At 43.2% G+C, this 22,219-nt stretch overlaps 1 protein-coding gene across 6 annotated transcripts in view; it reads right to left on the bottom strand.

Annotated features, from left to right (window-relative positions):
• Nucleotides 1–22,219, bottom strand: part of iqgap3 (IQ motif containing GTPase activating protein 3) — a 146,258-nt gene that overhangs the window by 6,866 nt on the left and 117,173 nt on the right. For all 6 annotated transcript variants that reach the window (XM_069940308.1, XM_069940309.1, XM_069940313.1 and 3 more), the window contains 5 exons: nucleotides 19,896–19,998; nucleotides 19,213–19,357; nucleotides 14,793–14,880; nucleotides 11,791–11,997; nucleotides 5,321–5,487 (listed from right to left, as the gene is read on the bottom strand). In XM_069940308.1, coding sequence (XP_069796409.1) covers nucleotides 5,321–5,487; nucleotides 11,791–11,997; nucleotides 14,793–14,880; nucleotides 19,213–19,357; nucleotides 19,896–19,998 — 710 coding nt within the window. The remainder of the gene's footprint in view (nucleotides 1–5,320; nucleotides 5,488–11,790; nucleotides 11,998–14,792; nucleotides 14,881–19,212; nucleotides 19,358–19,895; nucleotides 19,999–22,219) is intronic.

The following is a 22,219-nucleotide window of genomic DNA, read 5'->3' as shown; positions in this document are numbered from 1 at the left end:
CGTGGCAGGAGCTGAGGGCACCCAGAGAAAGGTTAGCCCAGGCAGGCGACACCCATCCTGTCCCTTTTCGTTCTGCTGATCCCTGCACCCAACACCCCGTCAATAGAAACATAATTATAAGCCCTTGAAATCTGAACCGCCTTTTATTCAGGAAGATTCAATACAGCAGAAATGCCTCGTCAACATTGTCACAGCAGCGATACATTTGTGCTAAGTTTACACTTAAGGCTTAAGAAAGCCTATGAGCTCTACTTCAGTTGTAAAACTGGTGACCAAGACAATCCCTAAGGTCCTTATATTTGTCTAACACGTGCTGTCAACGAAACCTTGTCTCAGAGGTACTCGGAAGTTAATGCCATTTATGGATCCAATGATAATGGTGAGAGCAGAAGGATCACGTTCTCCATCTTCCTACGTGATACAGCAAATCTGAAGTTATCTTTTGTGTTCAGCTTGAGGTTGTCTCTCACGATCCCCAATTCATTTCCAGGAAGCAAACCTTTGGAGAAAAACAGTCATCCCTCCAACCTTGGGAATGAACCGGAGCACCCAAGGAAAACTCAGGCGGTCACTGGGAGAATATGTGAACCCAGGGGTGACGTTGGGTCATTGAGGCTGTGTGGTGGTGCTTCCAGTAGCTCTGACCCCCCACTTCCATCCTAAAAGCTTCCTTTATGAAGGGTTCGGGTTGCAGATCTGGCCCACCTGACGGAGAAGCTCAGATACCAGACAATTCCTGCAGCGGGGTGCATTTACTGGCGAGTTGGTGTTGGAGTTGGAGGTGGGAGAGAGTCTGGTGAGTAAACTGTGAATTTTTTGGGACAGTTTAAAACGGGCACGGAGGAAAGCCATTTTAGGGTTGATTGGGAGAATGAATGAATTGGCATGGACCAATAAAAAGAAGGAGCGGCCTAGTGTAGGAGTAGGGCTCTGAGCCTTTGGCTCAAGAGGTTTCAGCAAGCTGAGACTGAGAAAGAACTAGCTTACTTGCTACCAGAGAGGTAAGGTAGTTTAAATTCTTTAATTAAAGTTAGTTAATGGAGTCAGTTAGGGCAGTGGGTTGCTCCAGTTGTGGGAAATCTGGGACAGTATACTTGTCCCTGACAACTACGCCTGCAGAAGGTGCATGAGTCGAGGAGGTAATGTCTCCAATGCAGAGGCTGGTCCCCTGGCTCAGAAGGGAAGGGGGAAGAAGTGGAGAGCAATAGTGATTGGGGACTCGTTGGTTAGATGAGTGGATAGGAGGTTTGCTGGAGGAGATTGAAGCTCCCAGATGGTATGTTGCCTCCCAGGAGCCAGGGTCAGGGACGTCTCTGATCGAGTTCACAGCATTCTAGAGGGGGAGGGCAAGCAGCCAGATGTTGTGGTCCATGTGGGGATTAACGACATAGATAGATGTGGGGATGAGGTCCTGAAAATAGGGAGTTGGGGAAGAAGTTAAAAGCAGGACTTCAAGGGTGGTAATCGGGATTGCTGCCTGTGCTACGTGCTAGAGAGGATAGGAATAGGAAGATGCGTGGTTAAAGAGCTGGTGTAGGGGGCAGGGATTCAGAATTGTGGATCATTGGGACCTCTTCTGGGGAAGATCTACAAAAAGGACGGGCTGCACCTGAACTGGAGGCAGAACCAATATCCTGGCAGGCAGGTTTGCTAGATCTTTTAGGGAGGGTTTAAACTAATTTGGCGGGTGGGGGGGGGGGGAAAATCACAATGAGAGTGTGGCAATCAGGGTAGAAGGACAACTTGCTTTGTAGGGAGAGGGGAAATATGGTTGTTAAAATTAATGAAGGAGAGGGGGTAGTATAAGTAGATGGTGAATGTGGGGACATTCTCTCAAGTGTATATATTTTGATGCAAGTAGCTCGGTGAGTCAGGTAGATGAGCTTAGAGCAATGAATTGACACATGGAAATATGATATTGTTGCTGTCAGTGAAACTTGGTTACAGGAGGGGTATGATTGGCAACTAAATGTTCAAGGATTCCGTTGCTTTAGGCATGATAGAACAGGGGGAAATAAAAGGTCGAGGAGTCAGATTGCTTGTCAGAGAAAACATTACCGCAGTACAAGGCAGAAGAGATTGGAGGGGTCATCCAGTGAGGCTATTTGGGTGGAACTGAGGAAAGGGAAAGGCATGAAAACCTGAATGAGGGTGTATAATAGACCCCCTAATGGGCAGTCAGAATTAGAAGAGCAAATTTGTAACTTTCCACACATTGACTGGGATGCCCATATTGCAAAAGGGCTGGATGGGTTGGAGTTTGTCAAATGTGTTCAGGAAAGTTTTCTAAATTAATACATAGAAGAACCGACTAGAGAGGGGGCTGTATTGGATCTCTTACTAGAGAACGAGATAGGTCAGATGACAGAGGTTTGTATTGGGGAACACTATTAGATAGATAGATCATAATACTATTAGTTTTAGGCTAATTATGGAGAAAGATAGGGAGGAGCCTAAGGTTGTGATTCATGATTGGAACAAGGTTAATTTCGAGGGGATGTAAAAGAATTTACTAGGTGTGGATTGGGAGAATTTATTTTCAGGGAAGGATGCAACAATAAATGGAGGATATTCAAAGGGGAAATTGAGAATACAGAGTCTGTCTGTCCCTGAGAGGATTAAAGGAAAGGTGAGAAAATATAGGGAGCCTTGGTTTCAGGGGATATTTTGGTTCGAGGAAAAGAGGTGTACAATAGGTATAGACACCAGGGAATAAATGAGATGCTTGAGGAATATAAAGTGCGCAACAAAAAAAAAAAACTTAAAGAAATTAGAAAGGCTAAAAGGAGATATGAGGCTGCTTTGGCAGGCAAGGTAAAAAAAATTAAAAAAAATTCAAAGGTACATTAAAAGTAAAAGAATAGTGATTAAAAGGAAAAGAATAGTGAGGGATAAAATTGGGCCCCTTGAGGATCAGAGGGGTAGGCTATGTGAGAAGTCAGAAGAGATGGGGGAAATTTTAAATTTATTTTCTTCAGTATTCACGAAGGAAAGGAATATTGAGTCAGGTGAAGTGAGGAAAACTAGTAGTGAGGCCATGGAAAATATAGATTAATGAGGAGGCAGTCCTAGCTATTTTAAAGAGAATAAAGGTGGATAAATCTCCAGGTCCTGACAAGATATTCCCTCGGAGATTAGTGTAGAAAGAGTGGGGGCTCTGACAGAAATATTTAAAATGTCGTTAGCCACGGGGGAGGTGCCGACCAATTACACCCAAATTAACCTACAGTCCCATACATTTTGGAGGGTGGGGAAAACCCACACAGTCACGGGGGAGAACATATAAACTCCTTACAGACAGTGTCAGATTCTAACCCGGGTAGCTGGCTCTGTAACAGTGTTGCACTAATTGCTACACAAAACCGTGCTGCCCTTTTAGGTTTAAGGGAACCACTGTGGTTAAAAGCTACGGCCTTATTGAACAGGCTTGTGGGGCTGAATGGCCTACTCCTGTTTATAAATATTGTGAATAATATATTATTTTTCTAATATTTGTCATTGTTTATCTTCTGAAGTTTTGCATCAAATATTGTCTGATGATTATTTTGTAAGGCACCTTGGGATATTTTACTGGATGCCAACAGAAGTAGACAATTAATACGTTACCTGATGAAGGGGCTCAAGCCCAAAACATTTGTTAAGTATCTTTTTCTTTGCATGATAAAGTAGTGTGTGGCCTGCTGAGTTTCTCCAGCAGCGTTTTCACCTCTTTACCGAAGTGTACGGACACTTTCAACGAGCTCCTCCCTTATCTTTTTATTCAGACGCCTGCGACATTTTCCCCATCCCTTGGTGAAGGGCTCAAGCCCGAAACGTTGGTTAGGTATTTTTATCTTTGCTATGTAAAGTACATTGTTTCACCTGCTGAGTTTTTCCAGCAGTGTGTTTTTACTTTTTATACAATTAACACTGCACCCCATCCCCCATCCCATAGAGTTCTACATCATAGAAAGAGGCCCTTTGGTCCAACATTCATACTGGACAAGTCGTCTTGCTGAGGTGGTCTCATTTGCCTGCTTTCAGCTTGAATCTTTCCTATCCCAGGATCTGTCTAAATATCCTTTAAATATTCCAATTTTCCCTGCCTCTAACCCTCCACGTTCCACACACCCACCACCTACTGTGTGAACCCTCCAGTCCCTGTGAATTCCTCCCCTCTCACCATAAACCTGTGCTCTTTGATTTTTAAGATTCCCCTACTCTGGGGAAAAAAATACCTTACTGTAATTTTATATACTCTCAAGATCATCCCCCAGCCTTCTCTGCTCCACAGAAAACTCCCAGCTGTACCCAGCCTCTCTTTATAACCCCAGCACCTCCCGCAGCCCCCCCCCACCTGTTTTGGGAACATCCTGGTGAATCCTTTCTGCACCCTTACCTCCTTCCCACGCTGGGCATAACACTTTCTTCTCTTAATACCACATTTCACTGAGCTCATGATCTGGATCGTGACCCTGTAGCTCTGATCAAAAATGTTCCTTTCAATTAAAAAAAAATTCCTAAAGCAATACCTCTGGGTAGGATTGGAGAGGTGTTCCGGATTTCTCCGTCGTTTCCCTCTAATTTCCTGTTATCAGCTCTGACTGATCCAGCTCTCAGAGACTCACAGCACAGAAGCAGGCCCTTCAGCTTAACTTATCCATGCTGAGCTGCTCCCATTGCATTGCATTTCGCCCATATCCATCGAAAGATCTTGGGAAACAAGAGTCAGCCACCTTGTCCACTGAGTCTGTTCCAGCATCTAACTCGGCTGAGTACTCTCTGAAGGTTTCAGTTTCCTCCCTGCTGGGATTTCCAATGACCTGGGATCTGATCCGAAGGAATAGCCAGCAAGAAGCAACATCACTCACGTTCACAAGGAAATGCAAAGCTGCATTCCCCTGGAGAAAATAACTCATAACCTGAGAAACAAATATAGTCACTTTCGTAAGATCTGGCAGCCATACATGCGCTGCATAGGCGCATGGCGGAGATTGGTTCCCCCATTCCTTGCTGCGGCTTCCTCTCCCTCGCACTGATCCCGATCAAGGGGAGCCAGGATTGAATATCGGCCCAGAGGCTGCCCACTGAGCTGCGACAATCCATCCCTCTTGTTATTTATTTTCCTGGTTGTTTGTTGAAGTTTGAGTGAGTCGTCTTGTTTTATGTGTTGGGGGGAGGGGGGAGGGTTGGTAGAGACATGGGCTTGTATATATAGTCATTAAAAAAATGAATATGTATATTTGAATGTGAACTGCCATTGTTGGCATGACACCATATATGGCTGTACAAGTTTGTGGTGGAAATATAAATAAAATATTCATAAAACAACATCACTCACGTTCCCTTTGCTGCCAGGTTTCTGAGGCAGGTCTTGATGTACTGGTTGTAGTAGTCGATCTGCTCCTCATAGAACGCCGTCTTGGAGTTCATCCTGCGCACTGTCTTCCTCAGCTTGTCTAGCTCCACCTTGCGCTGCTGCCTGTAACGCCGGCGATTCTGGATGTCCTGTGGCAAGGGGGGGGGGAAGGTCCGGGCGTGAGATGGGCTCCAAGGCACAGCGCCCACCCATGCTGCTGCGTTGTGCAGGGAGGGGGAGGGCCACCGAGCAGCGGTGGAGCATTCACAGGAGCGTTTGATCGCTTGGGCACGAGGGGCTGACGTCATGTTGGCGCAGGATGCTTGCACGGCCAGCATTTCACCTCCCCCAACACCGCGGCACTGAGACCAGCAACACTAAAACTGCTCGTCCATACTTTCTATGGATGCTGCATGACCTGCTGAGTTTCATCTGCACTTTTGGTTACTGTTTATCTATCAGCTGTGAAAGCAGATCCACAAAACATTTTTTTTTAAAAACTCCTCCATTAAGGCACAAAGTGAATAAATAGTCATTTCAATCTGTACAAAGTGAAGAGAGGCAAGTATAGGGGAGACATCGGGGCACTTTTTTTTATATATAGTTAGGCCACACTTGGAACATTGTGTTCAGTTCTGGTTGCCTTGTTACAGAACAGATGTGGAAAGGATGGAGAGGGTGCAGAGATTTACCAGGATGGTGCCTGGATTGGAAAATATGCCTGGATTGGAAAATAAGTCTTACGTGGCAAGGTAAGCAGAGCTGGGCCTTTTCTCCTTGGAGCGAAGGAGGATGAGAGGAGACTTAATAGAGGTCAACGAGATTCTGAGAAACAAATAGATAAGGTAGACAGCCAGCGCCGCTCCCCCCCCCCTCTTCCACCCCCCACCCCCCCACCCCGGGAGGGAGTAGCAAACATTATCCGTACAAAGTGAAAGTTAAGGAGAGACATTAGGGACAAAAGTATTTTTTTAATTCACAGAGAGAGGTGGGTGCCTGTCATGCGTTGCTAGGGGTGGTGGTGAAGGCTGGAACAATAGGGCAATTTAAGAGACTCTTAGACAGGCTCATGGATTTAAGAAAAATAGAGGAAAGGTTTTGTTTTTTTGAAGAAAAATGAGGGCCAAAGGTACAACATTGAGGGCATCATACTGGCTAGACAGCCTTAAAATCTAGGGCTTTTGTGGATCGCTGGATTCAGGACACTATTCCAAAGGATTGAGGGTCTCAGTTCATGTCAGTGTTGTTCTGAGCTTTGACTGATCTTCTCGGCAGCACCCATATTCACACCATGGCTACAATCCGCAGGCATCGTTAGTGTTTCCATCAAACAACTGAAGGCAGCATTAACAGCAGGTTGTAATCCGTCGAGTTGGAGTGAACGTTGGCACATGGTTTTCCTTGGAGCGCAAACTCCTGTTAAAGCAGACCTGGGATGTTCAGCACACGAGCTAGTTTATGGCGCCAATGTTAACCTTGAAAGCGAGTTTGTGAATCTGAGTCCAAGCAAAACACTCTATGATCCAGTTAGTTATGTTGATCATCTTCGGGAAAACAGATTACTCCAAGTCACTCTGATGCAGCAGGTGTCACCCGCAGTGTACATGCTGAATGATCTACAACACTGTACAAGTGTTCCTTTGCCACCATGCTGCTCACAAACCAGTTCAGCCTGTTTTAGGTCATAAGACGTAACCCAAAGACTTTTGTGATCCACAGCAAGGGAAAACCTGACACAGTTTGCATCAACAGGTTGAAGCTACTAATAGGAGGGGGTTTCAACCTTAATTTGGATTCAAGCATGGATAAAACTGGGAAAAAAATTAACAGAAAAAACAAAGTAACCAAACTTATAATTAAATTGATGCAAGAAATGCAACTTTTGGATATATGGAGGAAACAACACCCAAAGGAAAAGGAATATTCATATTATTCGGGTAGACATAGAACATACTCAAGAATAGACCTATTCCTGTTATCAGCTCGCATGCAAGACAGAGTTAGGAAAACAGAATATAAAGCTAGACTATTATCGGACCACTCACCCCTGATATTGACAATAGAGTTAGAGGACATCCCACCAAGAATGTATAGATGGAGATTAAACTCCATGCTACTTAAAAGGCAGGATTTTAGAGAATTAATTGAACGACAAATTAAAATGTACTTTGAAATGAATATGGAATCAGTGAAAGATAAGTTTATACTATGGGACGCAATGAAAGCGTTCATCAGAGGGCAAATAATAAGTTATGTAACTAAGATGAAGAAGGACTATAATCAGGAAACAGAGCAGTTGGAAAGGGAAATAGCAAATATAGGAAAAGAATTAGCAATGAAGGAAGACACAACTAAAAGAAGAGAATTGGCAGATAAAAAAATAAAATATGGAACACTACAAACATATAAGGTAGAGAAGAACATAATGAAGACAAAACAGAAATATTATGAACTAGGAGAAAAAACGCACAAAATTCTAGCGTGGCAGCTTAAGACAGAACAAACTAAGATTGGAATATTAATTGGGATTAAGGAAAAAAGACAAGCAAATCACATATAATCCAACGGAGATTAATGAAAACTTCAGAGAATTCTACGAACAATTATATCAAACTGAAAACGAAGGAAGACAAAATAGATGAATTTTTAACTAAAATTGAACGACCGAAATTACAAACAGAGGAACAAAATAAATTAACAGAACCATTTGAAATAGAAGAAATACAAGAGATAATAAAAAAAAACTACCGAATAATAAAACACCAGGAGAGGATGGATTCCCAATAGAATTCTATAAAACATTTAAAGATTTATTAATTCCTCCGCTCCTGGAAGTAATCAACCAGATTGATAAAACACAAAGCTTACCAGATTCATGCAAAACAGCAATAATTACAGTAATACCAAAGACAGGGAAAGATCCACTTGCACCAGCGTCATATAGAGCAATATCTTTACTTAACACAGATTATAAGATAATAGCTAAACTATTAGCAAACAGATTAGCTGACTATGTACCAAAAATAGTAAATCTAGACCAAACTGGATTTATTAAAAAAAGACGAACAACAGACAATATCTGTAAATTTATTAACTTAATTCATGCAGTAGAAGGAAATAAAGCTCCAACAGTAGCGGTTGCTTTAGATGCAGAGAAGGCCTTTGACAGAGTAGAATGGAATTATTTATTCAAAGTACTACAAAAATTCAGCTTACCAGAGAAATATATTAATTGGATTAAAGCATTATATAAGGGGCCATTGGCAAAAGTGACAGTAAATGGATATATATCAAAACAATTTAACTTAAGCAGATCAACAAGGCATGGATCCCCACTATCTCCCTTATTGTTCGCGTTAGCCATAGAACCACTAGCAGAACTGATAAGAACAGAAAATAAAATAAAAGGGATAAAAATAAAAGATAAAGAATATTAAATCAGTCTATTTGCAGATGACGTTATAGTATACTTAGCAGAACCAGAAATATCAATAAAAGAATTACATAGGAAATTGAAGGAATATGGAGAAGTGTCGGGGTACAAGATTAACGCAAATAAAAGTGAAGCAATGCCAATGAATAATGCAGATTTCTCAAAATTTAAGAAAGAATCACCATTCAGATGGCAAACGCAAGCAATGCGATACCTAGGTATACAAATAAATAAAATCCTCGGCCATCTATATAAACTCAATTATTATCCACTAATGAAAAAATTACAAGACGACTTAGAGCATTAGAAAGACTTACCACTAACACTGATAGGAAGGATAAACTGTATTAAAATGAACATTTTCCCAAGGATACAATACCTATTTCAGGCATTACCAATACACTTAACAGAGAAATTCTTCAAGGAGTTAAAGAAAATAATAAGGAAATTTTTATGGAAAGGGGGGAAACCAAGGATAGCGCTAGATAAATTAACAGAATGGTATAAACAAGGAGGCTTACAACTGCCAAACTTTAAAAATTATTATAGAGCCGCACAATTAAGATACCTATCAGATTTTTATCAAACAAGGGAAAAGCCAGATTGGACTTGATTAGAACTAGATAAAATAGGGGAGAAGATACCTAAACATATATTATATAAATGGGATGAAAAATTGGTACAATGTAGGAATTCTCCAGTATTACATCATCTGCTCAACATTTGGAAGAAGATTCATGTGGAAAGGAATAAAACAAATTACCAACAACCAAAACTAATACTGACGCAAAATCAGCTAATCCCTTTTACAACAGAAAAAAAGGATCAAAAGAATAGAAAATTGCTTTTCGGGAAATAAATTATTATCCTTTGAACAAATGAAGGATAAATATAATATAACTCACGATACAATGTTGGCATACTACCAACTGAAATCCTACTTGAAGGACAAATTGGGAAGCAGTCTGAGGTTACCAGAGGGAAGTAATTTTGAATATGTGATTACAGACACAATGATAATCAAAAAATTTGTAACAAACATGTATATTAAACTACAAGAAAAGGAGAATGAGGAAACAAATGGTAAAACTAAACAAAAATGGGAACAAGATCTAAATATAAAGATAAAGAATGAAACATGGGAGAAGTTATGCTCAGGAACTATGAGAAATACAATAAACACGAGGTTACGTATGATACAATATAACTGGATACACAGGCTATACATTACACCTCAAAAGTTAAATAAATGGGACCCAACAATATCAGACAGATGTTTTTGCTGTAAAAAGGAAATGGGAACAATAATTCATGCAATTTGGACATGTGAGAAAGTGAAAAAATTTTGGGAAGATCTAAACCAGATATTAAATAAAATCACAAAAAGCAATATACCAAAAAACCCAGAGATCTTCCTCCTAAGTAATATAAAAAACAAAGAATTTGGACTCGAATTGGATGGTGCACAAAAAAGATTTGTTCGGATAGCCCTAGCTGTAGCAAAAAAATGTATTATGTCAGCCTGGAAATTAGAAGATAACTTGAGAATACAACAATGGTATATAGAAATGAATAAATGTATTCCATTAGAAAAAATAACCTATAATTTAAGAAATAACATTACAATATTTGAACAAATATGGGAGCCATACATGAAACATAATAGAGAAAACTACCATGGACATCTACCACCTAAAATGACAGAAGGAGAAGAGAATGAAAAGAACTGACTCAGTGGACGAGTTTAATGCATCTTATATTCTGAACTTTAAATAAATGGGAGGGGAGGTAGGGAGGGAGGGAGGGGAGGATGGAAGGGGGGGGAGAAAATGATACTGTATATATTTAAGAAGGAAAATGTATGTATGTTGATCAATATGGTTATAGTGTGAAAAATAAATTTTAAAAAAAAAAACAGGTTGAAGCTGGCGTATATCGATAAAGTCAGAGGACCAGTCACACTCTCGCCAGTCTGACTGTGCATCACCTGTCTTGTAGTATCGCACAAGGTTGGACTGTCAGCCCTCCAGACCTTTACGTAGCGGGACAGTTCCAATCAGCCGCCTCCTTGCATGGTTCGGGGGGTGGAGGTTTGGTGGTCACGTACTTACTTTCATTGGGAGTGGTGTCGGCTGCTGCTGATGATGTAAGCGATAATGATGCGTGGGAGAAATGGCACACATGCCCGGGTGTGTTAAGCATCAGTATTCAGGTGATGGATCTCAGATGCAGGAGGAGAGTGAGAGTGCCAGGTTCACTTGTGTGGCAGTGAGCCAATGAGAAGGTCAGAGGACTTTAGCTGGGTGGTGTTTGGGGAGTTGAAGGATGAAATGCTGTGTCTAGTGAAGAAGAAAAGAAAGTCGACTTCATGGTGGGCTGAAGAAAGCGAGCCAGAGCGTGAGTGAGCCAGGGCGTGAGTGAGCCAGAGCGTGAGTGAGCCAGAGCGTGAGTGAGCCAGAGCGTGAGTGAGCCAGAGCGTGAGTGAGCCAGAGCGTGAGTGAGCCAGAGCGTGAGTGAGCCAGAGCGTGAGTGAGCCAGAGCGTGAGTGAGCAAGTGATTGGTGAATCGGTGCAGTTACAGGCCGGCCTTTCCTCCAACCTAATCTACCTTCAGTTGCTCTTTCTCCACTTCTCCTTCTTTCCTCCACCTGGATGGCATTAACGTCAACTTCTCCGGTTTCTGCCAGCCTACTCCCCATTCACCCTCTCTCATCCACGTACTTCATTCCTCCACTCCCACATTTTGTCCATATCTTAGTGAAGGGGTCGAGCCCGAAATGTTAGTTAGTTATCTTTATCCTTGCTCTATGAAGGACACTGTTTGCCCTGCTAAGTTTCTACATCAACCACGGTGTCTGCAGACATTTCTGTTTTACCACTAGTTTTTAGGTACAATCATTGCAAGCTTTCCCAACCAGTCCAGGGAAACCTGAAGCCCCAGTGATCTGCAATATCACCACCCCACCCCCCCCAAACACATACCACCCCGACCAATGCCAGACGGGTTCCCATTCACTCACCTTGGCTATCTCGTTGACGAGCTGCTGGTAGTCACTGGACATGACACCAAGAGCCTCCAGCTTCCTCAGGCTTCGGACGATTTTCCTCTTTTTCTCCTCAATAGGGAGCTTGCTGTCGACGAGCAAGGAAGGGTTTCGCTTCATCTTCTCCGGAGTGCGTGCGTCACGCATTGCTCGCTTCTGAACAATGTGGTGATGGTCCGCCACCTAGACACGGGTGAGAATTACTCACTCAGAATCAGGTTAATTGTCACAAACACGTGTAACGAAATTTGTTTTCTGGCGGCAGTATTGTGTTGCAAGATTATGTTAAATTACAGTCTCGTAAACACAATATTTAAAAATAATTAGTACAAAGAAGAAAGTAAAAAGTGGGGTAGTGTCTATACGGTCATTGTCAGTTTAGAAACCTGATTGTGGAGGGGAAAAATCTCTTTCTGAAACGTTAGGTGCACATCTTTAGTCTCCTGTACAGTGATAAAAGGTAGGTGTGGAGTGTTCTTGATGATAGAAGCTGCTTTAAGCAAGCTATACTTACAGTGGAAAAGAACATGGAAGCTGGTGAATTTGAAGCCGGGGTGGAGGGGAAGTAGAGGACAGAGTTTTACTGAAGTACGGCAGTTATGAAGGAGGTATTGGCCGTCCAGGTACATAAAGGTTGATAAATCCCAGTGCAGGAAGTGAGGGAGAAGGTTGCTGGGGCCCTGATACAGATTTTTTTTTCTGTGGCTTTGTCCACTTGAAGACTGGAGGATGGTCAATGTTGTGCCTTTAAGCCAAGTTTGGGAAAGAGAGGCCAGGGTGCCAAACACCAGTGAAGGGAAAGTTACTGAGAGGGATTCCGAGGGACAGGATTGATTTTAGTTTAGAGCAGCCAGGTCTGATTAGGGATGGTCAATGTGGGTTTGTTTGTGGGAAATCATATCTCACAAATTTGAAGATGGGGAGTTTATCGTCATATATATGAGTACAATGTACCGATGACCCAAAATTCCTACCTGCTGCTGTCACACAGATACATCAATAGTGTAATTAGTTCAGTATGCCACGACAGAAAGAGGTAATAAATATGAATGGATGTGGGTGCCTGGAATGCATTGCCAGTGCGGAGGTGGAGGCTGGAATAGGGGCATTGAAGAGACTCTTAAACAGGTACATGGATGAAAGAGAAATAGACAGTTATCAGGTAGGGAGGTTTTATTTTAGAGATCTATAGGTTGGCGCTCATTACTGTGCTGTAATGTTCCATTCAGTTAGTGCAAAGCAGCTCTGGAGTTAAATCCACAGACGCTCAGTGACTCTGAAGGGACTCTCCTTTCCTTCTCTTTCTCTCCTACTGTAAGGGGCGCCAGGCAACATTAATGGCGACTCCTTGTCTGCCTTACAGCAGGTAGAAGGTAATTTTGTGTAATATTACATGTTCTGTACTGTTACATAACTCAAAAAGAATCTTGAAATCAACAGTGCCAACTTCAGTAAATAATTTTTAACTATCCACTACTATTTTGACCAGAAAGAGGAACAGCACGGAAACAGGCCCTTTGGCCCACCACAAACATATTGACCCTTCTGCCCACCTACACTGATCCCATTTTCCCGCATCCCATTCCCTTGCCTATCCTAAATGCCTCTTTAACGCAGCACCTGCCTCTGATCCCACCACCTCCTCTGGCGGTAAGTTCCAGATGGCAACCATTGTGTTTAAAAAAAAACACCCAACTCCCTCAGAGGGCGGGTGGTGTATAGAACAGCTTCCAGAGGTGGTGATTCAGGTAGGGACAATTGCAACATTTAAGGAAAAAAACTGGACAGATACATGGATAGGTTTAGAGGGATATGGGGCAAACGCAGACAAGTAGGATATTTTGGTAAGCATTGGCCCAAAGTGCCTGTTTCCACACTATGATCCCCTAGAAAATTCCTTCCTCGCACCTTCTTGTTGATACTCCCACCTTGGGAAAAAGACTTCCCTATTTATACCTTTGAGATATACTTCCATCAGATATTCCCTCTGCCTCCAACACTGCATGGAAAGCAAGCCCATTCTCTCTAATCATGAATCAATTATTTCTGTCATGCAATAAAGATAGAGTAATATTACACAAATTTTGTTTACAGCAGACATTTTTGCCATTGGCAGAAATACCTCTCACAGTCAGAAAAAGAGAATCAAACTAGAGTCCCCTCAGAGTCACGGTGTGCCCATGGATTCATCTCCAGTGCTCTTGCAGCTGCTGCAGCCACAGATTCCATCAGCAGTCTCCAAGCTCCAGGGTCCGAATCTCCGACACAATCAGGAACCCTTCAGCACTCTCTTGCATTCCGGTTCCGATACCCGGTACCCTTTGAGCCAGTCTCCAGCAGTCCGCAGTCCAGTGAATCCCTGGACTGCAGCCGCCAGAGCCCCGCAGCCTGCGTGGGTTCCTCATCTTGAGTCACCCAACAGCCTGCCACTTGTGTGTTCTTAAGCCTCAGAGCCACTCACTGGCCTGCCGCCTTGGTCACTGTCCTGTGGGGCATCTCCTCTGCTTCAACTTTTCAATTGGGGAGGGGGGGGGCTGTCTCCTCGTTTTCAGGTGCTCTGCACCAGTCCTGCCTCCCCAGAGCCTGTAATCCCTCATGCCAATCATAGGCAGACCCAGCAGTTGCAGTATTTTTAAATAAAACCACTGTCGACTCAATTTACAGGCCATTTAAAGCCTATACTGCCAGTCAGACTGGGCAGTTGGACCCCGCGAGAGCGCTGCGACTGCACTCCCCGCAAGTCTGAACCAGCGGCAGCACTGCTGATACACCAGCTCCAGCAACGACGCCCTTGCCATGCTCTCCTGTTACCCCGCTTAAATACTCATCGTGACTTTCAGGTTTGTGCTTGTTTGTGGACGGTGCTCCAATTGAAGTGACTTTGCTTTGGATGTTCAATTTGTGGCCATGCCTCAAACTCACTGGCCACCGGTGTTGTCAGCTCCAGTAAATTGTTTTTTCAATCCCTCTACACTTGCCTGATCAGTTGAGGCAGACGTCTGCAATATTTCAGCCAACGAGCTTCCAGCTTGGGATCGAATCACATCCACAATCAGCTGCTTTGTGCTGGAATGACATAAGTAAGCGGTTGAATGCAAACTCTTCAGTTTTAAATGGTTAAAAGATTTAATATGGTAGCAGGGAACAAAGTGAACCAAGGGAGTGGCCTGGGACAGGATGGTAGATTCTGTGTTCTCAGGGAGACAGAGTGGATACAAGTACAATTCTAGTTTATTATCATCTGACTGTACATGCATGCACAACCAGACCAAGGTGCACGCACATATACAAAACATGAGGAATCCTGTAAAAGAACAAGAATTGGGACTTCTCTAAACATATTCAGAGCCTTAAACTACCTGCAAATGGCTTAATGAAACTTACAATGCATACAATGGCTGCAGAAGAATTGACGATGCTGGGCTTATTACTTATTGATCAGTCAATGCTGAGGTGCTCAAGATCGATAAAGGAAATGACTGCAGCATGAGGTAGCTGTGAACCCCGAATCAAGGGTGTCTGGCAGAGGTATGCAGGTGTGCATGTTAACAAATGTATAAAAAGCAGCCACCGACATGCCTTGATGGTCACAAGTTAACAAGTAGCCCTACCTGGAGGGAGTTTGAATGGAAAATTAAAATGAGAGTATTTAAGACTCCTCAAGTGTTGGCAAGATACAGGTAGCATCTCAGAATTATGCCGGAAGATTGGTGATCCCACCCATATTTTTTGGGATTGTCCCAAACTATATCAATATTGGAGAGATATTCAGATGGAAATTAAGCCAATCATGGGGGACAGACCTACCTTTGGAGGCAGCATATTTTATATTGGGAGTGACTCCAGAGGATCTAGATACCAAAAACCAGGCACGATTACTTGTGGTGTTGCTGTTGATCGCAAAGGAGATGATTACAGCATTATGGAGAAATGTAAAACCACCAACAGCAGAGGGAAAGGATAAAAAGTGTGTATTTGATGAAAAGCATAACAGCCAAACTCTGTCTAAGTATTTCAACATCAAGTGGTCACCGAGAATGATTAAGGACAGAATCTCTTCATAATCTCAGTGGCAGGGAAGAGTTTTTAACAGTGCGCTCTCCATGTAATTGGAGTAATGTCTACAGATGAGATTATGATTGTATACAAGTGCCTCTAGGGCAGGGGTGTCAAACTCAAATTCACAGAGGGCCAAAATTAAAAACTTGGACTAAGTCGTGGGCCAAACTAAATATTTATTGAAAATTTTCAACAACATCTGCATGTTTTCTCTTCTTTCAACATATGTAATGTTAAACTTTTTCTTATTAAAATAAATGTTTAATAATAGATTTGGTTAAACTCTTTCCAGAAGAAGCATGAACAAATGAGAAATAAAATATTCAATCAATATTTCTCTATAGTCTTTAAGCTCCTTTTAAATGTATTTTTTTTCACAAGCCAACAAGTCAAAAAAATAACTTGCTTCAAAGAAAATCCAATCTTTCAACTATGAACAGTGCAAAGTTAACCAAAGAAAATATGAATCCAAGCTTAGCTTGCTACACTATGATTTACTCTGATGCACCTGGGTCTAAACCAGATACTTGGCATCTCTTCTTAGATGCAAGTTCATCAAACTCTGGGGTCAGAGTTTGCCTCCCACCTGTCTTGAAAGGTCCTGTTTTCTGTCTTTCGTTTGGCCATTTTCCGTAAGGGGTTTATTACATGCAAGTTGGGCGACAGGTCGCAGATGTTAATGAAAGTAAACAGAGGAGGTGGGGGCGATTAGCGGGCTGACGCCAATGCATTTGCAAAGCATTCTGGGATTTGTAGTATTAGCTGTGCATGCACTATACTAGCGCGGCAGCCAGCGGGCCAGCTCTAATACATAATTGATATGATCTTGCGGGCCAAATATAATTATATCACGGGCCAAATTTGGCCCGTGGGCCTGAGTTTGACATGTGTGCTCTAGGGTGATGACACAGTGATAAATTCAGTAAGATTTATTCAGTAAGATTTATTTTGATCCTCTCCTCTAAGTTCAAAAGTGTCACAATGGGCAAATGAAGAAGTTCATGGTAAATATAGAGGTTTGCTGCATATTGGTTAGAATGAGGTTAATTGGGTGCCCAAATCTGTGATGCTTCTATGTCCAGAACTTGAATAAGATAGAACGATGCGCTATGTACATCTGTTATGTGATCTATACATTTCGTTTGTGCTCACATATGATTGCAAAGTTATGGATATTTAAGCTTCATGAGTGAGATTCTACATCAACTGAGGGACACAAGCTTATGAATAAGAGGTGTATGGTTTGAAGAGCACTGGATCTGAAGTTATTCTCTAGGTCCCTCGGTTGCAGGATTTAAAAAAATAAACCAACGTCAGTGCCTTTAATGGGCCGTTTAAAGCCAACATGAAGCTGATGGCAGTCGGACTGGGAGTGTTGGACGCCGTGGGTCTGCATTAGAGGCAACACTGCTGTTCCAGCAGTACTGCCATTTCTTTACTAAATAAATAAAGTGCAAAGTAAGAGTCCTTAAATAAGTCTCTTATTGAGTTTGTTGATTGCCTAATGGTGGGGTAGCAGCTATTCCTGGTGGGGGCGAGACTTGTGGCACTGCTACCTCTTTCCTGATGGCAGCAGCGAGAACAGAGTGTGTGCTAGGTGGGGTGGATCCTTGATGATTGCTGCTGCTCTCCGATGGCAGGTGGGGAGAGTTTTGCCTGCGATGTCCTGGGTTCTGTCCAATACATTTTGCAGCGTATTCCGCTCAGAGGTATTGGTGTCCCCCGTACTAGACCGTGATGCAGCCGATCAGCACACTTTGCCCCACATATTTGTAGAAAATTGCCAAGGTTCCCAATGTCATACCAAACCTCCACAAACTACTGAGGAAGTAGAGGTGCTTTCCTCATGATAACATTCGTGTGTTTGGTCCAGGAAAGGTTCTCCTGCACCTTTTCCCTGATGCTGGTGGGTCAAAGATCCCGTGTGCAAAAATTCTTCTGCCAGACTATAGTGAACCTCTGGAATTTCCTTCCGCAAAGCAGATGGATGAAAGGACGTGGGAAGAATGCTGTGCCAGGGGAGAGAATGCGGATGATACTGAATGGCCCCTTACATTAGGCCATTTGCATACTCCTGCCTCTTATTGCCAACACATTGTTTCCATGTGTTGTTCTCTGGCAGGACTTCCAGAACCAAAGGTCACCTGTCAAGACAAGGACCGGCCATTCGGGACAGAGAGATGAAGTGAGCCTTCGGAATTCTTTACTCAAAATGAGGGGTTCACTTGCTGAGTATAGTTGAGGCAGGGATCTTTGAATATAAAAGAACATAGAACATGACAGTACAGTATTCCCTTTTCCCTATCAACCTCATTCACCAGGAGCATTGTTTAAATAGGGCTCAAAGAATTATAGAAGGCCCCTTCCATCCAGCACACAGGGTCTCTGACCCACTACCATCTGGACGAAGGTACAGGAGCATCAAAATCAGGACGGGCAGGGTGGGAAACAGCTTCTTCCCGCAGGAGGTCAGTCTATAGTGAACCTCTGGAATTTCCTTCCGCAAAGCAGATGGATGGAAGGACGTGGGAAGAATGCTGTGCCAGGGGAGAGAATGTGGATGATACTGAATGGCCCCTTACATTAGACCATTGACATACTCCTGCCTCTTATTGCCTTATTACGGTGTCCTGTTACCGAGATAATTATCCCAAATATTGGATCAAGAGGATAAAAGATTGGGTTTTTTTAGGTTCTTTTTTGATTTTTGAGTAAATGAAAGAGAAATATAATATATCAAATAATACCTTTTTTTTTTCATATTTTCAGCTCAAATCATATTTAAAAAAAGCTAGGTGAGAATTTTAGACTTCCAGAACATAGCCAATTTGAATATTTAATAACTGATACATTTATAAAGAAATTTATTACTAATATGTGTATAAAATTACAATAAATGCCAAAAAAAGGATTTATACAAGTCAAAACAAAAATGGGAAAAGGATTTAAACATACAAATTCAAGATGAGGTATGGACAAGAATGTGTCAAGAGCATGTAACTAATACAATTAATGTTAGAGGGAGGACGGGGCGGGGGAGGGGGGAGGGAAGGAGGTGCACAGGCTAACAGGCAGAAGTTAATAAATGGACAGAGATGGAAGGCAGAAGAGAAAAGTGAGAGGGGAAGAGGGAACCCCCAGGAAAGGGATTTGAAGTGGGAGGAAAGAAGACAGGGGTTGAGGAATAGAGAGTGGTGAGAGCAAGTAGCCTCACCTTGAAGAAAGCTCCTTTGTTGAAAAACGGGGTATAATGTTCACAAAACCCTGGTCAGTTAAAAAACCAGCTGCAGTCTCTGGATCCTTTGCTCAACAACCAATGGTTGAGTTCCCCCAACTTACCTGAGCAACAAACCTTTGATAGCGCTCATCTCGTTGCCACTTTTACAGAGATCAAATTTATTGGTGAGGGTCAGCGAGACCTCCATCTTGGAGAGTTGAGCCAAATGGTCTTCATGGGGATCATTTGTGTTCACCGCTCCTTCACCTTGGGGCAGAGAATGGAACAGGCACCAAACAAGTAAGACAGCCTCGATGATAGTTAAAACGGCGGCAGTGGGATCAGTGAGAAATGAGTCCAGGTGTTCCCCAAATGGAGGAGAACACGACTCTGACACCCTTCCCTTGGTCACCCTTCCCCAACTGATACGCTAACTGATACGTTGAAGGGCTCAAGCCCGAAACATTGGTTATGTATCTTTGCCGTTGCTACATAAAGAACACTGTTTGACCTGTTGAGCTTCTTCAGTATTTTGTGATTTTACTCTGATACTCTTCTCCCTTCTCCATAACCAGAGGATCACACACACCCCCAAGACTGTTCACTTGGCCATCTGACCTCCCCATCTGAGGGGCATACAGTTCACTTCGTCAACTGGCCTCTCCAACTGGTTTTAATTAACCTGAATTCTGGGTTCAGTTCTCTGTAGTGTGACAACACACAGCCTTCCGACTCAAAGTTGTTAGCATTAGGCATTTACTAGAGGTAATCAGTTTCTTGGCTGTTAGGGGCGTGAGGTACTTGCCTATGAGTGACGCGACAGTGGGTACGACCCCAAGGTCCTCCAGTAGTTCATGAAGTGGGTCACTGCGTTCCACCGAGATGGTGTCCTGGTGTTGGAGCAGGAGCTGGAGTAAACACAAGCATGAAACAGCTTCAGAGTCAGGGTGCAGAAAGAAAACTCCCCCATCAAGGAGAGGGGAACATGGACATCAGTTAATGATAACAATGAGTTTATTGTCATATACAGAAGTACAATGTACATGTACTTGCTGCTGCCAAGCAAGTACTTTTTGTAAAAAAGTAAATGGTATATGTTAAATTTCCCCGTACAGAAAAATATACAATTAATAACAAAGATAGATAAATATTCAGTTATAAGTTGCACAAGAAAAAGTAAAATTGTGTTTCAAGTTCAAGTTTATGATTATCATACAATTGTATAAGTACAACTGGATAAAACGGCGTTTTGTGGTCCTTGGTGTAAAAACATGACAATATATAAAGGGATAGAACTGGGAGAAAAGCAATAGGGGGAAAAAGTGGGGGGGGGGGGGGGGGCAGGGGGTTGGCCAGACAGAAGATGAGGGATTGTTCCTCCAATTTGCAGGTGGTCTCAGTCTGGCAGTGCATGAGAGCATGGACACACATGTCAGCAAGGGAATGGGATGGGGGATTGAAATGGGTAGCCACTGGGAGATCCATGCTATTGCAAGGGTCAGAGCTGAGATGCTTGACAAAGCGATCTCCCAGTCTGCGCCCAGTCTCTCTGAGGTAGAGGAGACCACAACTGGAGCACCGGATGCCGCAGACGAACCCCGCAGATTCACAAGAGAAGTGTTGCTTCACTTGGAAGGACTGTTTGTGGCCCTGAATGGTGGTGAGGGAGGACGTGTGGGTTGAAATGGAGCACTTCCTGTGGTCACAGATTAAGGGTCCTGTTTTCACACCCCAGCTCCTAATTCTAATTGTATTGTCTGTAACTAGGCAGTACGCAGGAACACAAAACTTTCACAATTATTCACCCCTTAGAAGCTGGTGTCATGTCAAACTTGTGACTCCATTGAGATAATTTACCACATCTAGAGCTCCCAATTGGGGTCTCCTCTATCCTCCATGGAGACTGGATGCAGGCTGGGAGATTGTTTTGTTAAGCACCTTCGCTCTATTCCCTTCAACAGCAAGGACCTCCCACTTCAATTCCAGACACACTGTTGGCACTGTCTGTCTTTGGCCTCATACTGCTAGACCAAGGCCACCCATAAGTTGGAGGAACAACACCTATATTCCGTCTTGGCAGTCTCCAACCCGATGGCATCAATATCGATCTCCAATTTCCGTTAACCCCTTCATTGAGTCTCTCTCTGTTCAAGGTTTCTTTTTATTGTCACACAATACAGTAAATCCCCTGCTATCCGGCACCTATGACCATCCGTACATAGGACTGAAGAAAAGTATAAATTTAAAATAAATAAATAAATAGATATGTTGATATAAAAGTTACGTATCAGGCCCTGGGGATCCAGAAGCTGTTTATTTTGACAGACTAACATGCTGGGAGGGCATTGAGACTCCACTGCCGCCGGATGTGTTCTATTTTCTGCTCATGAAGGTGTTGATGGACCCGGTGTTCAAGGTGAGCACAGGTCAGGTACCGGTGGTGGTGGACAACGGGTCTTTCCAGTGCTGGGGGGGGGGCCATGGACAAAGAGCTGCGGCTCCAGTTTACGAATATGTGAGCCTGGAGGAACATACGTCTGATTTACATCCATTTCAAGATCCGACCGGTCAGTCAGAACAAAACTTGGATGCATGTCGAGGATCATCTGTCTATATGATTTAGTTCATCTTTCATCTGCCACAAGTCAAACAAAAAAACACCATGAGCATTGCTTGGTGGCCCTAACAATAGGTGAAAGAGAAGCAAAATAGAATCCCTTCAGAATCAGATCATTTGTGGATTCACTCCCAGCGCTCCCACAATTTCTGCAGCCGCACAGACCCCTGTTCAAACTATGAACAATCCGAGCTCCAGATCCAAGCTTCCGATACGATCAAGAAGCCTTCAGTGCCTGAGGCACTTCAGGAGCCCTTCCTACCCTCAGCAACTCCTCCAATCCCGGTTCCGACACATGGTTCCCACAAGCCAATCGTCAGCAGCCCAGTGAGCTCTTCACTTGCAAGTTGTCAATAGCCCATGTGGCCCGTGTGGGTCCTTCAGCTGCTGAACCCCTCGCCGGTCCACTGACGTGGTCACCTTTGCTGTAGGGTTGACCCCATGCTTCTTCTTCTGAACGGTTGAGGGGCGGGGTTCTCCCCATTTCGGCTGCACCCTCGGAGTCTGCAACC

The sequence above is a fragment of the Narcine bancroftii genome, chromosome 5 (assembly GCF_036971445.1).
Source record: "Narcine bancroftii isolate sNarBan1 chromosome 5, sNarBan1.hap1, whole genome shotgun sequence".
NCBI lineage: Eukaryota > Metazoa > Chordata > Chondrichthyes > Torpediniformes > Narcinidae > Narcine > Narcine bancroftii.
The sequence above is the reverse complement of the archived record's forward strand: the minus strand, read 5'-3'. Positions and strand labels throughout refer to the sequence as shown.